Genomic DNA, 18,460 nt, shown 5'->3' with positions numbered 1-18,460 from the left:
TATTGTTGAATAATGTCACATGTATTTTTTAAAATGTAATTATTTACAGAACCAATTTACTGTCAGACACAGCATCAGAGGCACAAGATAAGGAACTAAAGGGCACTGAGTTTTTTTTCCTTTTACTAACAGTCATGTGTAAAATTAAATACCTACTGTACGTTGGTATTCAGTAAGTATGGAGGTACAAAAATATAGTATAAAAAATGTAAACACTTTCCGAGGTCAAAAGTATAAATACAAAGTATAATCACACAATTTGAAGGTCTGCACTTGAGCTCAGGTTTTCACTTACAGCACACTAAGATTTTCAACTTTTAATAATGACCTCTATAGAAAGAAAGTTTCCATTAATCTCAGCAGGATTTAGCCACAGTAGCATAGATCACAGAGTTATCATCCTCTTCTTTGGACCTGAAGAGAAAATTACATATTAATATCAAATTTTAATGACGAGACTAAATTCTTTAATTATACACAGATTTTATAATTCAGATATTTTAATTTAAATTAAATATTTTAACTGAATTTCCTACATTTGGGGCCATCTAGAAAAAATAATTGGAAGGTTTTACTGTTGGTTACTGTATGCTTGGAGTAAATTTACATTCATGGCCTCAGTGAACTCACCTGCAGTTCTGTGGAGTTTTGCTGTTATTTATGTGATGTAGAAGTCTGGGGTTTCTAGGTTTATTGGTCACTGTAGAATAGATAACTGTGTCTTCATAAAAGGTGGAAACCTGAATAAAGTTAAACAGAGTGAATTTGTTCATAATCTGATGACATTACCTAGTGATTATGTTTTTTATTTTCAGAACATTCATGTTTGAGCACAATATTTACATCATATTTATGGTCTGAATTCTGCAAGGTAGATGTGATGTCCTGAGCAGCAGTATCAGGTGGAGGAGGAAAGTAGTGGATGTTGGCATAAACATGCTCAAATTGATTTTGATTGGCTGAAGAACATGAGCCTCTTTCACTGAGCCTGACGTCGGACACAGTCTGAGTGTGAGAAAAGAAGAAATAATGTGACATGTTTTTCACAGTTCTCCTTTGTTTGTTAGTTAATTGCGATGTGTCTTCATTAGAATATTTAATTTGGTAATGCAATATTCTGAAACATGAGAGCCAAGGACAAAGTCCTTGTAAATTAGAAAATAAAAAGACACTCATTTGATGCCAATTGTTTATGGATGTACAGTACTTACTTCTTTCTCTGGCTGGATGTTCCGTTTCATCCTACCAACAAAAGATGAAGAAACACTAAATTAATCATTGTGGTTTTTATGGCAATGTTACTTCCCTCAAAACAAGGTTTGTTTGTTTTTTTTGTTTAACTTTTGCTGCGGTTTAGATACGTTTTAAGTTTTATTCTGTTTGCAGAGAAAACTATTGGTGTATGAAAAAATTAGCTTTATTGCTAAATCATAACTACCATTCTGCCTTTTCCTAAATCTGCACCTATGAGTTGCATGGACGCACCCCATAGCTGCACTCCCACTGGTGTTTGAGTGTATCTGTGATTGTGAGAAGTATAAAAGGCTTTGGGTACCAATAAGGTAGAAAAGTGCTTTATTACTGAAGACCATTTACCATTTACCAAGTAGTTACTGAGACCTACATTCATCATGTTAAAACAAAAACATGAACTTGAGCTCATGTCCAGCCCTAAAACTCCTGTTAGTGGTTAAACAATTATACACTCTACATGCAGCCATGACAACATTAGATGAAAAATAAAAAATATTACACCATACATGAAAAAAATATGCAGCAACAGCACAAATATGTGGTAAAAATTATGTGTTTAGTTCATTCACACTTCATCAGTTACTGACTCACCAGAACAAAAACAGAGCAATCAGAAGCATCACAAAGAGAGAAACTCCAACTCCTACCATGGCTGGTACAGGCTGGATGACTGAACAGGAACACACACATACACTTAGTCATGTTAAATTACTGTAGTTTAGTAGAAAATGCTGCAGTTCTGCCTTTGTTAAATATAATGATTAAATATGACTTTTGTTTGTGTAAAACTATGAAAGTTTCTAATTCACGAACCATACTCCCTTCCGTTCATGGCCAGAAGCACTTCAGTCGAGTTGTTGAACCCCAGACTGTTTCCAGTCTGGCAGAGGTAGAGTCCAGTGTGGGACGCCTCCACAGAGATTAGAGACAGCACCTGCCCTGAGCCCACCTGGAGCAGGGAGCTAGAGCTGAAAGATTCCGTCCTCTTGTACCAGGTGTAGTGGTCTGCTGCAGGATTAGCTGCACAGCTGCAGGTCAGATTCACACTGCTGCCCTCAACAATGTGTTGTGGATCCACTGAAACCACGATGTTCATTGGACGGTCTGAACAAAAGAGCAAACATTTGATGTTTGACACTGATCTGACACAGGAAAAATACAGTTTTAGAAATGTTATTTTGGCCTTTTGAATTTTCACTGTTTAATATTGCAAATAGAAAATTGAACTGATAATATTTTAAGTTTTTTTGTTTAATTGTTTTTGTTTGACACTGGATACATTCACTTTTTCACATATCTAAAATACTTTAGACATAAACAAAAAAATAGCAGATGCTACATTTCTCTTTCCTCTCAGTTAAAAGAAAAAGCTGTGATTCTTTTTCACAACATTCTTATATATTCTTTAACATACTGTACATTGAAATTTCTCCAAAGGTTATCAAGACATGATTTCTTCTCTTAATATGCATAATATACATGCGTCAGAAAGGGCATTTGACGTAAAAACATGCTGACAATGATCCGCTGTAGTGAAGTCGGTAGGGCGAAAAATGAAAATTATGTCAGTCTGTTTTGACACATCCTAAAAACATGCTGACAGGTACACTGAGACAAGAATAACACTGAGGAAGTTCTCATATTAAGTAACTATTGTAAGTGAGAATTACTTTGAATCATCACTTTACAGATTGTTCCACTCCATACTTACACTGGACATCCACGTGGACCTCACTTGAGTTAGTCACGTCGACACCCCTCTGCCTGATATTGTTTGAGGCCTGACAGAAGTAAAGTCCACTGTGACTGGGCTCAATGTCAGAGATAGTGTGACTCTGACCTGCACTGATCAGCTGACCACCTCTATACAGACTGTATCCACTTTGTTCCACGGACGGGTTGGCATCGCTGCTGCAGGTGAATGTCACTGAGCTTCCTTTGATGATGTTCCCTGATGGACTCACTGACAATGTGACTTTCTTGGGAGCATCTGATTCAGAGGAAAGTAGGAAATTGAGACACAAAGATAAAAAAAAAGTTAACTCTGATCTTTAAGACTGAGCTGTTCTGAAAAGTGGAATTTGGTAGCAAGGTAAATGCTCTAGATAGTGTTTAATTGTTTATCTCTTCCTTACACTACACACAACCTTTAATGTTATGTCTTCATATTGTGCCTTTGTTTTCACTTTATTGTTGAAAAGAAAATCATCCTAGCAAAACTGATTTGTTCTCTATACTGATGAATATCCCATATTTTAAGAGGAAATAAACTAAATCCAATTTTCAATTCAATGTTGACTTTATTTATATAGCATCAATTTACAACATAACAATCACAAAGCACTTTACATAATAAAGTCAAGGTTATACAGATATGTAGAAGAACGCAAGACCCTACAACAGAACCAGGCTCAGGGTGGCCAATGGTATGACTTCCATTGTTGGATAAACCACATCCTATTCAGTGTCCTGCTTGGAGGCATGTCTGTGTGTTTATGTACGGGTACTTACATTGAACATTCAGAGCCACAGAGGCAGATCTGGCCATCTCTTGTCCCAATACAGCACAGTGATACATTCCAGCATCTTCCCTCGTCACCTTGGAGAGTGGTTTCTGTACTAGTTGCCCATTTTTAAACCACACAATGAAAACAGTTGTGGGACAACCTGACAGACAGGTGAGGTTGACATCATCTCCCTCTATCACAGTGCTAGGCTGTGCAAGAGCGATCAACTCTGATGTGGAAACAGAAATAGGTTCATTTTTGAAAACAATTTAAATTAACAACAAATATATCTTTTAATGATTACGTTACCTTTTACAGACAAATGAGCAGGTCTTCTACTTTTCCATTTGTCCAATGATGTAACAAAACTGAAGTAGTATGCGCCTTCATCAGTGTCTTGTACATTATTGATCTTCAGACTACAGTCGTGCATGAAGTTGCCTACATACATAAAGTGGCTTGGGGCGGGAGGAAGCTTGGAAAGGGAAAACAGCGCATTCTGACCAAAAGCAAGCTGGCCTTTAGACCAACCCACTGATTCAACAAAGTGGCCAGAAGGGTAATTATATTTGCACTTTATAACTATGGTTGTACCTCTTATAGCACACTGATTATTGAAGGCCACCCCCCAGTCTCCACTCAAAACACCTTGCAGAAAAAAGTAAAGAAAGATTCAGTTTAATCTTGTTGTAGCTCTTTACCAACAGCATCTAATAATGATTTTATATAGACTAATGATTGAATTCAAGTGCAGGACAATGTTCTCAGCTGAACAAATAAAAACTCAGTGTACTCACTTACCTGGAAAAATGACCAGAATCATCAAAACCAAACGTTCCATTGTTGTTAAAATCAAACGGGAGGCGATGATGAAGACACGGTTCATAAAACAAATCTGTCATTGAGTCAAAAATAAAAGTACCGAAACGAAACCGTCGTTTTTTGTAAAATCTTAGGAGGTTCTTTAATGGAGTTAAAAGCAGAAGTAGGAAGGTTTCCTCTCTTTATTTCGGTTCATTGGCTCTGAGTATGAATTCCATGACGTTGAAAAACACGTGGTGAAACAAGAAGTAAACAACATACTGTCCTGAACATGTAGTACATATATTACAAATTTTGTTTCCAGCAGCGCACAGCTGTCACTATGGAAAGTAGGTGACTAAGTACAGTATAATTATAATTTAGGTTAGTCTCAGTATCTCTTTCTATGCATAAATTTCCCAGTGTGAGATGTTTATGTAAAATGTTATACTGGGGTCCACCACAGCCAGTCAAACATAACAGGAGTGCAATGAAACACTCATCTCAGTTCTTTATGCAAATAAAAGATGGATGCATTCTGTGTTTGAGCTCTTCCCATTGTAAGGATGTAGAGAAATAACTGAAAGCTCTTCATTTGGAAAACATTTTTAATCTGGCCAAGATACACAGATCACTTCAGTACAAGAGTGTGTTCATTGTCTCAGAAACAGGAGGTCTCACATCATTATCGTTATCATCAACATGAACTGCCTCCATCCACAGGGTGGTGTTACTGGACCATGTAACAAATGCTTCAAATCAAAGGTGGACTACAATATGAAACTGTTAAGAATACAGTATACAGTAGCTGTGTCTAAATGTGTTGATCTATGATGATCTGTAGACACTTTTAGCACTTTATAGGTCTCTACACTGTATTATGCACATTAACACTGTAGTCGAGCTTTTTTGATATTTGGAGGCTTTTTAAACAAGCACAAACCAGACTTTTCTTGTGACTCCTAAAGCTCAAAAGTATCCCATGAACATGAAAATGAATTGTTAAAGCTTTACGCAAATGGGCTATTAGAAATTCAGTAACTTGCATTATAGGCAAGCGCATGCCTCTTTAGTGACTGATTGCAACATAGTTCAACAGGCAATGCAGGCAGAGGCTTAAGGTTTTTTCAGATTGTGTTGTGGACAAATACATGTAGAATGTGAAGAAATCATGGTGTGGTTGTTTTGATTTTAAGATTTAACCAGCAAGAATTGCCAAAATGTACAGAGGCTGTGCTGTTTCCTTTCCCTTACATTTTGTAAGACCATGTTTGTGGTGCAAGCAGTTTCCAGAGATGATAGTTGTCCATTTAAAAAAAAATCAGAATATTCAGTGAAATACACTATTCTCATCCCACAGTGCTACATAAATAGATTAGTGATAAGTGTGGTGTAGCGTTGACAACCTTGTAAAACAATTAGTGTCAGTTAGACCACCTATAAAAAAAGCAAGAAGTTAGGACATATGACACATTCAGGAAAATTCATGCACAAAATTACAACTGACACTTTTTGATAAGGGATCTTTATTTTCTCTGCATTCAATATGAGGGCTCTGTGTCTTACTGTATTTTCTGTATTCCATTCCAGGATAAATGGCCTTTACTTTATGTCTTTGTTGATATGAAATCTAAAGTTGTGCCTGTTAACACTGAGTGTAGGATTCATGTGACCAAGGCTGACACATATCTTCTGCTCTTAGAGGAAGTTCAAATCATCTTTTATTGTCTAAATTCATTGTGCATTATAGTTTCTGCACACTTAACTAACCCCTAATCAATAAGTTGCGCAAAACGTGCATACTGTTCATTCATGATACTTTATAACATTTTTGGGGTTTAATTTTCTGTAGCTGTTTTCTACAGCGGCGAATTGCATTCACCAAACGGGAAAAAATTAGAGGCCTTATCTTGTATTTTTAAGATGCATAATTACGAGGAACGGATCTCATAAACACGAGAAACGGATCTCGGATCTCGTAATTATGGATTCGAGATCCGATGTCATAAACGGATTTTCCGTTTCAGAACCTGCTTTAGATTAATCAGATTCTTAGGATGTCTTCAGTATCACAGTAGTTCTGTGATTGTTTTGAATATTTCCAAAAATCTGTAGTAAGTCAGAACTGTAATTCGGTGGATTTAGCTTTTTAAAATGTTAAGAAATAGGCTGTAAACTCGAAGTTCAATTCGCAGCCGACAGTGTGACTCTTCGTATCCATAGCAACACGACACTTCCTGTTTTCTGTATAAGTTGGTGACACGGGTGAAATCTTTATCTTTAACGTTTTGAAAGGATTTATTCTTTAATGTGACATTCTCCAAAATTCTATGTCGACAAAGAAACAAATCAAATGTATTGGTATGGTATTCAGTAACTCTTTAAATAAATGTGAGAGCAAAATTAAGAATTAAGAATTAAATTTGGTTATTTTCGCTCTGTAGCATTGGACGTACAGGTAACTTACTAATTTCCTCGTATCAACGAAGGAAACTTGAAAACGTGATTATTCATAGGCAAGTTATGGAATGAAGCCTTCAAATTTCAGAAGAAACCTACAGCGTCATAATATGCTGCAAATGAATCCTCGCTTTATAGCCTGTTTGTTGACATTTTGTACATTAAATCCGCCGAATTGTCTATCGACAGTTCTGTTTTACTATAGAGTTCTGGAAATATTGAAAACTATCACAGAACCACTATGATACTCAAGACATCCTAAAAACCTTATAATCTAAGGCAGGTTCTGAAGCGTTCTCATATTTTCTAAGTCCCGTATATCGTAATTAAGGGAAACATATCTCTTAATTACAAGATCCGAAGTTCCGTAACGTTGCCTTTCTCAATTATTAGAAACGGATCTCTCGAGATACGGATCTCGTAATTGTGGCCTCTAAAATCTCCTTTTCTTTGATGAATGCAATGCGCCGCCGTAGGTTTCTTTAACAAACTACAACATATAGATATTGCTGCTTTAGACTGCACTATATAAAATGTGACCTAATGGAAGGGAGCTATCTAACTAAAAATATCTCAACAAGCCTGTTTAGATCCTTTTTGAATTGAGTGCTGAAATCCATGTGTCAAATTCTGCATATAGTTTTGAAAGTACATGTCAGATTTTGTTCACCATCTCAAATTCACATTGTAGAGGAGACAATCATGGTTGTATATGAACACTTACTATATATCAATACTCTGAGGATACAAAGTTTAGTCATACTGTGTTGTCTGTGTTGAAATTTCAATGTCAAAAGCAAGATTAGTTTTAGTCTTTAGTGGAGATATAAAAGCAAGCAAAATGGCTCCAGTCAGTACTGATGATCAATTTCCCTTCAGTGGAAAGCATACACTGGATAGATGCATAGAAAAACTTGAGGAACATGCAGGGGGGTGGGTGGGGGGGTGGAGACTCCCAGTCTGTAAAAAGGCCACTTGCTGCCGTAATGGTGTAAAGAACCATGGAGAATCTCTTTAACAAAATATGTCCCCCAGAACAGTGTAAGGCATGGCTAGAGCTCAAACAGTTCCTCGTTTCCAGTCTCATGGTCTTTTCTGGGTAGATGTGAAGTGACTGGTTAACATGGGGGAGGCTGATGTGTTGTTCAGCGGAAGAGGAAAATGGGACAGTAGATATGAATTGAAGGGCAGAAGCATGGATAAATGTAACAGGTAATTGAAACATAATAACAAATTATTCAAATAACAAAACAATAGAGAACTATTTATTTATGATAACTTTGCCATCATTCATTCAGCTGTTTAAATTCGTTTTGGTTGTTTCCTACTGGATATTTTTATTTCAACACTATTTGGGAAATTCATATTTGGGAAATTATTAAGCCAAAATAGGTCAACTCTGAACTTTAGCATTTGTTTTGTTGCTGTACCTGAGGAAGTTCCCCATGTCCTCCATTAGTGGCAAGGCTTGGGCAGTAAAGTGTAAACAACTTTGGAGGAGTCCTTTGGTTTTTTATCACCACCCATTGGCAGGTTGTGGATCTGCACCTGGTCTGTGCTGGACCATCACCAACAAGAAACAGAAACCATATGAGTCTGAGTGGACATTTGACACAGATAACATTATAAACAGGTATTATTTTAAAACTGGGATAAGAGATTTATTGTCCCCTCACAAACAGATGAATGTGTTGAATATCACAGATATGAGAGTAAGAGGATGAAGGAATGAAATAGACAGAGAATGTAATGATCTAAAGAAACAAGAAGAAATAGAGAGATCGCAGGAAAGAGCCACTGTGGTTGTAAAATAAAAACTGACATGTGAAAGTAGATTGCTGCTGTTGTCAACAGATCTACAGGGACACAGGAGTTATAAGATGGGGGCAGAAAATGACAGGATGTAGTTCACAGGAGAAGAAAATTTGATGGTGTGTACCTGGACAACTTGGAATAATGGACAGTGATGTACTTGGAGGCTGGGCTACAAGTTTTAGCTTCAGTCACTGGTGGAGCATCATGTAGAGGAACAATAGAGGGGTGGGAGCTGTCACTCAAGTCCTCGGGTTCTTCCTGCACACACGCACACACATGCACACATACATGCATAAAAATGCAGTAAATTTGTGGTAGTTCTCTGTTACTGTTATATAGAGTATGACGGTGGGTTGTGGCATGAGCCTCACCTGTATGTCAGACATCCTGCCCTTTCTCACTTGGAAGGTCTGGTGGGCTGACTCGTAAAACATGGTGTCAGCTGTCACTGAGGGTCGCTGGTGTCTCACACATACACACACACACACACACACACACACACACGCACACAAACACACACACGCACAAACAAAACAGGACCTGATGTTATTGTGCAATGATGGATAATGGTAGTTATGTGTTTTAACAGCATGTTTTTTAACTGATAGCTACAAGGCAAAACTGTGGAATAATGTTTAACATCTAAGACAGACCAATCAAAAAATAGTTAGTGAATAAATAATGTACCTTGTCTGCTGACTCCATGTCTACTCTGTGCATGTTCTTACTGTGAAGACACAGGGGCTGTTAAATTGATTGATAACTCATGCAGTAGTAAAAAGGAAAGCAAACAAAACATTAAACTGGCTGACTGTTGGTTAAATTCATGTAAAAATCTATAAAATAATCAGAAAACGTACATAGAAGTAAAACACGGATTTACAGAAGTGTGCATAAAAGGACTGTAAATCGTCTTGCTTCAGTTCTTTTAGAGTTGAAGGGTGCCTTCTTCAGCTCTCTCCATCAATTGTTCTTCTCATCCATTCTTGATGCTTTTAGGTGAGTGTTTTTGGTGATTATCCTGCTGGATGAGCCATGACAGACCTCTCAAACTCTGGACATGTTTCTCTGCAGAACCATGATCATTTTCAGATGTCACTGTGCTCTGCACATATTCAAGGCACCCTGTGCCAGATGCAGCAAAGCAAAACCATGACACAACTGAGCCTCCTTCATATTTCAAAGTGGTATGCAGTTTCCTTTCATATGTCCAAAGGACATTGTTCAAGAAGCATTGTGATTGTCAACATGTTGTCAACATCAGTTTTTGTGTTTCTCTGGTAGAAATTCTAGAAAGTTCTGTTTATTCCGACACTTAATAAACTGTTCAGTCCTTGTACATTTTTTAGTAACTATTGCTTCTTTAAAAGAATTTGATGCTTTTTGCAATGCTTTTCATGATGTTTTAGATTGCAGGGTGTCACATAATTCATGGGAGAGAGTTGGTTGAATTAATTGAAATTATTCCTGCTGTCTTAACTTATGGTTAATTCTTAGAGGAAATGATGTTTTATCTGAGAGCTCAGTTGTATCTGTTTTGTTTTCCTTAGCTCATTTCCCACAATTGAAACTTGATTTTTGTTCTGTTTACCACATCCAGAGAGGTTGGCTATAGTCCTATTATACAGATCCTTTAATATCGATAATATTAGCTACAGAACAAAACAGCACAGAAACTTGGCCACAGTAAAGCTTAAGCAGCTTAGGGAGGTTCTTTAGCCTCGATCAACTTCTGGTACTATAACTGTTTTTTATGTGATCTTTTGAGCAAACTCCCTTGTTTTATTCTCTTGCCTATGTTGAATGGGGTGTAACACAACAGTTTATCATGCAGTGGTTGAACCTGAGTGCACTTCCTGTCACCTGATCATAACGGCCACAGTGAGAGTGATGAGTCCGGCAGACACTCCTACTGCAGACGCTAAGGCAATGACCTTAAGACGACCTACCAGAGGAAGGATAAAAAAGGTTATCAGCATGACTGGAAACATACTGTACAGGGAGAAAGTGATGGATGGATGAGAGAAAACACGATGAGAAGATTACAAATAGAAGTGCAACAAAAAGCACAGCAGACATAAAAATAGAAGCAGAGAAAGTGAGGAATGGGGAAAGAGCCATGCATCATTTTCAATAGTCTAGACTTGAGGCTTGTATTTCCAGTTCTGATTTCCAAACTCCACTTCTTCAGCTGTCTAGCCTCAAATAGTAGTTTTCCACAACACCTCACCTCCTCCTCGCCCTATATAGTTTAAGGGTTTTACATGACTAACCATGACTCATAGAGAAACAGAAGACATGAGACAATTCTGCATACAACAAAGTTCAGAGCCTGCACCTCATGCTGTGATAGTGACGGGTCAATGTCATTGCTTATTGTGTCAACCATGTTGAAACATATTCAAACATCTCTTCTGCGTCAATTTCATGTGACCACTTTTTAAATTTTTTTTCAATTGTCTGGGCTAATAATAACCATGACACACATCAGTGACACACATCTCTTCTATTTGCACTTTTAAATGTGAAAAAAGGAAAGTAATGAAAAGCCAACATACAGGAGAGTGTCAGGGAACAGTTTCCAGCAGAGATTAATCACCCCGGAGCTTCACACTCAATATGAATGCATTCAACAGTAACTTCAGCAACACCAAGTGAGATTTGAGAATCTTTACTTTTTCACTTATACATCAATATAAAAATGTTGTAATAATATTTTTCCAAAACACAGCAACAGACAGACAAAAAAGCATTTGAAGCATGCCAGTGTATGTAACTTCACCTACCTCTGACTCGAATGGTGAGGACGGGAGAACTGTGGGCTCCGATTCGATTCCTGGCCTCACAGTAGTACTGACCACTCTCTCCTGGGCCGACCTCTGTGAAGGTGAAGACAGGACCAGACTTTGTACCCCGTGCTGTAGGGTGGAGAACAGAGGGAAGATCCTTTTACTGTTTCATGTAATAGGTAGGTAGGATGTGGATCGAGACAAACACAAAGCATAGCATCTTATTGGTTACAAACATCAACCATAAGTTATAGAGCTATGTATTGATGATGTGTAATGTTAACCTTGGGTGGAACCACATTTTTAAGATGCTAACATTGTACAGAGCCCCCATCCAGAGTTAAGCGGTGCCATGTGAAGTTGTCCACGGCTGGGTTGGCCTGACTGATGCAGGTCAAAGTCAAAGGTCGGCCAGCATCCACCACACTGGAGGGACGAGCCAAGACTGAGGTGTTCTTAGGAGGGTCTGGAGTTGTGAGGGAGAGAGGCAGGGGTGGATGCTTTTTTTTGTCATTATACAACTGCAACAGTTTATTCTACAGTACAGTGAATGTCTAAAGTGAAAATGATTACAATTCAGAGAAAAGGAGAGTTGGAGAGTTTCTGGGATCCTCAGTGGTCAAATGTATTTCCCGAAAGTGGATCCTACTGTAAATACAGTTAGGTATATGAAAGAAAAATCTATTGGAGGCAGAAACAGCACAAATAGGGCAACAATTAGACTAGAAGAGGGAATAAGAAAGAGGTATGGATGTGAAGAGAAGACAGGTTGGCCAATAGTGACATTGTTCCCAACACTGTCAGTGAGTAACATGGCCTCAGATACGTATTATTAGTTATATATGATATACAGCATTAATTGTACAGTGATATATTAGTTCAGATAATAAGTACATGTGTCAAATGCTTCAGCCAAATCTAGGCCTGATAAAAGTGGATCTGTGTCTAGAAAACTGTCAAATATATCACACACAACAGACAAAACAATAAATACTTACAGAACACGTTGAGCGTAGCCATAGGGGAGGTTTGGTATCCCAGTCGGTTCGAGGTTGTGCAATAGTACTGACCACCGTGATAGGCACGCACTGATGGGAAGGTCAGGTTCTGAAATGTCCCTTTAGCCAGAACCTGTTCACCTAAGATACGATACCAAGCATACCTGCAGGAGGGTGATGATGATAATGATGATGAATACTGGGCATAAACATTATTTTTCATTCATTATTTGAATATCTTACATATAAATGAATGTTTATTATAAATCGCTTTGTACTTATTTCGATCTCATATTTAAAAAAAAGAAATGAAATAATTTTAAGATGATGGCAGTGATTGATTGCAATTATTATGATAACGATGTCAGAAGCTGGAGAAGCAGTTGAAAGAAGCAAGAATGTTTGATGAACTTTGACTCCATCATAATGTTCTTGTTGAGTTTTCATACCTGCTGACAGGTGGGTTTGCTTGGCTGACACAGCTCAGGTTTACATTTGAGCCTTCTCTAATGTCACCTGGAGGACTCACCAGCACATGTGTGTTCTTTGGAGAGTCTAAACCAGAAGACAAAGACAAGAACTTCTCAGACATGCTTAAGTTAGTGGCGACAGAATCACTTATCTGTTATTTAAGAAAAATATTTTTTTATTCTTTACATTCAATTATTAACAGCAACACTCAACAGATAGAAGCTTAAAGTATGTGTTTCACTTCCCATTATGACTACTGTTTAAAATAGACATGTTTCTCAATCAGTTTAACCCAGCCTATCCTATGACAGATTTCACAACAGGACCTCAGACAGAGTCATACATCTGGACTATTTTTTACAGTCAAGCTTCTATTTCTAAATTAAGCATTATTGATTTGACAGTTTTCTTTTCGAGACTGGGATCCACTGATCTTAATCTTCACCTTCTTAGTACAGCAGAACTCTTTTCCTCAAATGTGTTAACACTTCCACTAGTGTCAAACATTTCTTTTTTTTTTTTTTTACAAAAGCTTATAGAAATTACTTGCAAAATTATTAATCCTTAATGTATATGTGTGCCACCCCCTACATAAAACTCTTAATCAGGAATCAGTTAGCCATCTGTGAAAAAACATTCAGTGTGATGTCCAAGAGAACCTGTGGTTTAATTGAAAATGTAAAACTCAGAGTATTTCATGCCTTTATTTAAATGTTAAGTCTGAATTGGTCTAGTCTAGAGGCTCAATGCTGGTCTTCCATGACAGTTGGGTGCAGAAAGACATGCACACAGGAGTGAATCAAGCTAACTTGTATCTGTCAAGTTTATTATGTCTAGTAAAATCACGTTAGGATATTGAGATATGGATACTTTAGTGGTTAGTAATATATTACATATATTCTAGTATTATTCCAGTACTACACAATATAACACAATATTATTGAGGTATGTTGTTTCAGACATTGCTACTACATTGTATTACTAAATATTGTGTTTCCTCAGTGAAGGGGACGTGTGTGCATCAGTAATAACAGAAAGCCACTACATAGATACAGCCCATATTTTATCCTGTATTTAAGTGTTGATTGTGTAATGATTGAATGAAATAATGTATTAGTTTGAACACAAGCTTAAGGGATAAATTAGAGATCATGTAAACTCCACACTGAAAGGCTACAGTCCGCGATGCAAACCAGCAACCTTCTAGCTGTGAGGCGGCAGCGCTAACCATTACCGTGCCTGTGTGAGAAAATTTTGCAAACAAACTTTGTGATTTTGGACAGTGATCTTCTGTTTCAGAAGATATTTTGAAAATGTGACTTCAGAGTGGACTAGGCAGATGAGAAAAACTATAAAATGTGCTGGCATTTGAAGTGGGACAAAGACATTTTGCATGTGATAGTGATAAAAACAACTTACAAGTGACATTAAGGAGAAGTGGTTGGGAGCGATCTGTTCCCAGTGAGTTGCGCGCTACGCAGAAATACTCTCCTCTGTCTGTGTATGTCAGGTGGGACAGATGGAGCTGAGGACTAAAACTGTCTGGGATGCTGCCACTCTCCATGTCTGGAAAAAAAAAAAAAACAGAGATTAGCTCACACGACTCTTATATAATCATATAAAATATCAACATGCTGTACCAGATTTTCTTCTCAAAAAGTTACTGTGATTCTGTGCTAATTAAATTCAGGTCTCAAAGTAAACATTATCCCCTTTTAACAAATCAGAAATGAACATTAATATGTTCAAATTAGAAACGTCCTACGGTACATGTAGCTGTCATCGACCGCTTAGCTCATACCTACCCAGTGTACTATGTGTATTCTGATAAGTGAGTGGGGTCATCGTTTACTGTACATGAATAAACAGACCCTGCTGTCCTGTACCTTTGAACCAGGCAAAGCTTTCTACTGGTGGAGCTGCATCACTACGGCAGGTCAGAGTGACAGACCCCCCCTCAGACACCTCTCCAACCGGAAAGACAGCTATGGAGGTGGAGTGAGGACCATCTTGGAAGTAAAGAAGAGAGACAGACAGGGAAGACAAGGAGAGAAGAAAATTGGACACCTTCACATTTATCAGGCTCATTAGCAGTCCCTGATCAAGTCTTTCAAGCCATATATTGATGCAGTAGAAGTTACTCACATCCCAGTGCCAGGGACAGGGATGGGGACTGAACATTCTGTGGTGGGATTGGTCGACAGGTGTATGCTCCACAGTGCTGCTTGTCAAAGCGGTTGATAATCATCCATTTCTCGTATGAACCGAGGTTTAGTCCATTCCTGTGTGCATAACATCACAAAACATTTACAGTGTAATAAACAACCTACTTTTTAAGTGCAGTTGATGACCACTTGTTGACCATTTAAACACTCACATGTACACTCACCCACCTGTACAATGCGAGGCTCCTTCCTGGAGCAGCACATCCTGTGGCCTGGCAGCCTACAAACACAGTCTCACCAAAGCCAAACATGTAGGCAGGCCTGCCTGGATGCACTTGCACCTGGAGGTCTGACATATACGTTTACACAGAGATTCAAGTATAAAAACACAGGCAGATGTTTAGGCTCTCTCCTTTCCCATCATCAGAGTCATAAATGAGACGTCATGGCAGTTTCAGAATTCCAAACTTACCTGTTACATCCAAATTAACAGTGTCAGGGGAGGTCCATCTGCCCAGTGGTTGGTCTGTCTCAAACCTGAAGTGATACTGGCCTGCATCACTCAGCTTCACACTCCGAATCTGAACTGAACAGCTGGAGTAGCTGCCCCCAATGTAGCTGAAATACAGGGCCAAAATATTACAACTCTTCACTAGGTAATTCAGACCATTTTTAAAAAATTTCACAGACAGTATTTCATTTTTCAATGTGCATCACATGTTTTCCTACCGTGTGCGTCCATGGTATGACCGGCTGATCTGGTTCGGGTCAGTGTGGTGGGTGAACTCCCTTCGACCCTCTGCAGACACACGGAACCACATGACCCGCTTCACATTGTGCCCTGTCGAGTTTAATGAAAACCACAACTAAACAATGCATCAAAACACATGCAAAAGACGAAGCATCAACAAATAAAACATTGATAAATAATTATGAGGATTTGGCAGTTGGAGCTTGGATAAGTTTTGACGTGAATGTGATGAAAAAATGCAAACTAAAAGGCTTATGTATTGCTCTTATACCTGGCGGGTAGTCGTAACGGCAGGGCAGAGTGACAGTTGTGCCTGACCACACGCATATGTCCTTCCTAGAAAATGACACACTCCACCTGCTCTGGATACCTGTGCACACACAAATTGGTGTGAGTCTGGATGAATTTAGAGGAACACAAGTGCTACATTATAAACAGCAAGATATACAACATGCACAGAAAAAGGACAGTTTAAAAGGACAGACTACTATGCATACACATAAAAAACTAATATTTGTTATGTTCAACCTGAAGAAACAAGATAGACCAGATGATGAGGCTAATTACCTTAAGCTGATTTTCAAAGTTTGTTCTAGTGTTTAAAAAAAAAAAAACGTAAGTGATAAAGTGGCTGTTATATCTACAAATTACATTTCCTACCAGATGAAACTGGCTAATGTACGTTTGGTGACTACATTTTTGGAAAGTGAAACAAGTGTAAATTCTAACTGCCCACAAGTAAAAGTTTTCCTTCCATGTGGCTCCTCTGAGGAAAACTTGTCAAACCACAGTTTTGCTTAGCGCAGAGAACCACATAAACCTCAAGCACTGAGAATGAGCCTTGTTGTGCACCCAAGGTGTCATCCTGTGCTGCTGACTGTCTGCCCAAATGACTACCTTGCACAAAAGGCAATCAATACTTATAAATAACCTGAGTGTAAGGGCAAGGGCGCCTGCCTGCACAACCCTGTGTGCACAATGGATCCTAGTCATTATGTTCCAATGGTTATTAATGGTTTTATACTTTGTGTGAAATTTTTCTGATATAATAATGCAGAATTAAACATAAATATATGACATTCAAAGACAATGTTGGCTCATGTTTCTTGGAAAAGAAGAATTTAGTTCGTAACTTTGCATCTGAACTTTGCATCTTTGCATCTGAAATTTGTACCTCAATAAGAAATAACTTCAAACATACAAAGTTCTTCTTACCTGGTAAAGCTGTAAGGATGGTGCCTAGAATGAACGCACCTGGCAACATCTCCGCTGACACAAGATCTGTAATGTCACCGGATAAGAAGAACGGACAGGGGGGTGAACATTACTTTATCAGTGTAAAATCCATCCAGCTGATCAAATATGAAGCACTCACCTTTTAAAGTATCGTCATTCACCTCAGTCAGTCTAACAGAGAGAGACTGGTGGGATGTGTGCGACTAGGACAGTGACGGAGGTGAGTTTTATAATGAGCTGACTGGTGATCAGAATTGGGTGGCGTGAAATAGGAGGAGGAATGGAAGGGGCAGAAGGAGGAGGAAGAGGTAAAGGAAGAAGGAGTATATGCATGTTTTTAAAGTAACTCTCGCTCCCTTCTCACCAACCATCTTAAACTGTTTATATTGCAACTTTTTCTTACTTCCTCCATTGTAACTCTGAAACTGTTTTTAAGGTTGTGACTCTACTTTCCATTTTGGTCTTACTGTGAAAGTGCTTGTGATCATGTCACTTTCACAGCTGGGAATTTGGACACAAATAACCTGTGCTCTTACAACACAGCAAATAAAAAGAACAGTAGGATGAGAGCGAAGCCTTAAAATATGTTCACTGTGAACATACTGAATAAACATGTCTGCTGACTTCTGCTGTTGACTTGATTTTTAAATGCCCATCGTGAAAATAATCACTGGACCACTAGAAATTAAACACTTTCAACAATATGCCTTAACAATCTGCAATCTTATGTAGACCAGACTGATATTACAGTACTTTGTTTCTCAAAAACTTTTGAATCATACAATAACAGCCTACTTCTATTGAGAGCTTTCACAACACACATTTGACATTGTTTACTTGAAAACACAGATTAGCAAAGCTTTCACCAAATGTTTAATACAGATCAATACACAGAGTCACAGAAACACTGTGATGGTGGACAGTTGGAAAAAATGAATACTGGCTATGATGGACAGGTGTTAGAACACAGTGCATCACAGCTTGTTGCATATAGAGAAGCTGCATATCTGTCAAAGTGCCCACGAGGACCCCTGTCCCCCACCAAATTAAAACCAGCTAGTGGTTGTAACGTTGTGGCTAATTGGTGTAGACATGCAGTACACTCAGTGATCAAAGGTGAGTCAGTCTTTTATACTTTGACACTGTCGCAATATCATGATGATTGAATGATTGTTAAGAAGACACGTACCTGTACGGTCCATTTACGAAACAA

General features: G+C 38.3%; 2 protein-coding genes across 2 annotated transcripts; both read right to left on the bottom strand.

Moving 5' to 3' along the window:
• Positions 1 to 2: 2 nt before the first annotated feature.
• LOC137130446 (B-cell receptor CD22-like) lies at positions 3 to 4,744 on the bottom strand. Its single transcript, XM_067510620.1, has 10 exons — positions 4,563 to 4,744; positions 4,071 to 4,409; positions 3,766 to 3,990; positions 2,966 to 3,244; positions 2,068 to 2,358; positions 1,846 to 1,924; positions 1,212 to 1,242; positions 844 to 1,005; positions 631 to 740; positions 3 to 414 (listed from the first exon to the last, which is right to left on the bottom strand). The coding sequence occupies exons 1-10, from the start codon at positions 4,645 to 4,647 to the stop codon at positions 357 to 359; spliced, it is 1,659 nt and encodes a 552-aa protein (XP_067366721.1). The 5' UTR covers positions 4,648 to 4,744; the 3' UTR covers positions 3 to 356.
• A 436-nt stretch (positions 4,745 to 5,180) lies between these two features.
• On the bottom strand, positions 5,181 to 17,707 carry si:dkey-33i11.1 (B-cell receptor CD22). Its single transcript, XM_067511806.1, has 19 exons — positions 17,387 to 17,707; positions 17,227 to 17,292; positions 16,283 to 16,381; positions 15,990 to 16,101; positions 15,733 to 15,878; positions 15,489 to 15,609; positions 15,241 to 15,377; positions 14,982 to 15,104; positions 14,515 to 14,661; positions 13,074 to 13,179; positions 12,625 to 12,788; positions 11,943 to 12,092; positions 11,624 to 11,755; positions 10,701 to 10,782; positions 9,525 to 9,564; positions 9,209 to 9,295; positions 8,962 to 9,095; positions 8,453 to 8,580; positions 5,181 to 8,155 (listed from the first exon to the last, which is right to left on the bottom strand). The coding sequence occupies exons 2-18, from the start codon at positions 17,273 to 17,275 to the stop codon at positions 8,478 to 8,480; spliced, it is 1,932 nt and encodes a 643-aa protein (XP_067367907.1). The 5' UTR covers positions 17,276 to 17,292; positions 17,387 to 17,707; the 3' UTR covers positions 5,181 to 8,155; positions 8,453 to 8,477.
• Positions 17,708 to 18,460: the final 753 nt, after the last annotated feature.

Source organism: Channa argus, chromosome 7 (genome assembly GCF_033026475.1).
Source record: "Channa argus isolate prfri chromosome 7, Channa argus male v1.0, whole genome shotgun sequence".
NCBI lineage: Eukaryota > Metazoa > Chordata > Actinopteri > Anabantiformes > Channidae > Channa > Channa argus.
Note: the sequence above shows the minus strand (reverse complement) of the source record. Positions and strands in the feature narration are given on the sequence as shown.

Excerpts from the sequence above, each read along its gene's own strand:
- si:dkey-33i11.1 (XM_067511806.1), bottom strand. The coding sequence starts at position 17,275 with ATGTTGCCAGGTGCGTTCATTCTAGGCACCATCCTTACAGCTTTACCA. Across the intron at positions 12,093-12,624 it reads GGCTACGCTCAACGTGTTCT|ACCCTCCTAAGAACACCTCA; the intron begins GTAAGTATTTAT and ends TCACAACTCCAG. Across the intron at positions 9,096-9,208 it reads GCAGGATGTCTGACATACAG|GAAGAACCCGAGGACTTGAG; the intron begins GTGAGGCTCATG and ends GCGTGTGTGCAG.
- LOC137130446 (XM_067510620.1), bottom strand. The coding sequence starts at position 4,647 with ATGAACCGTGTCTTCATCATCGCCTCCCGTTTGATTTTAACAACAATG. Across the intron at positions 2,359-2,965 it reads GGTCCACGTGGATGTCCAGT|ACCGTCCAATGAACATCGTG; the intron begins GTAAGTATGGAG and ends TCTTTTGTTCAG. Across the intron at positions 1,006-1,211 it reads ACATCCAGCCAGAGAAAGAA|ACTGTGTCCGACGTCAGGCT; the intron begins GTAAGTACTGTA and ends TCTCACACTCAG.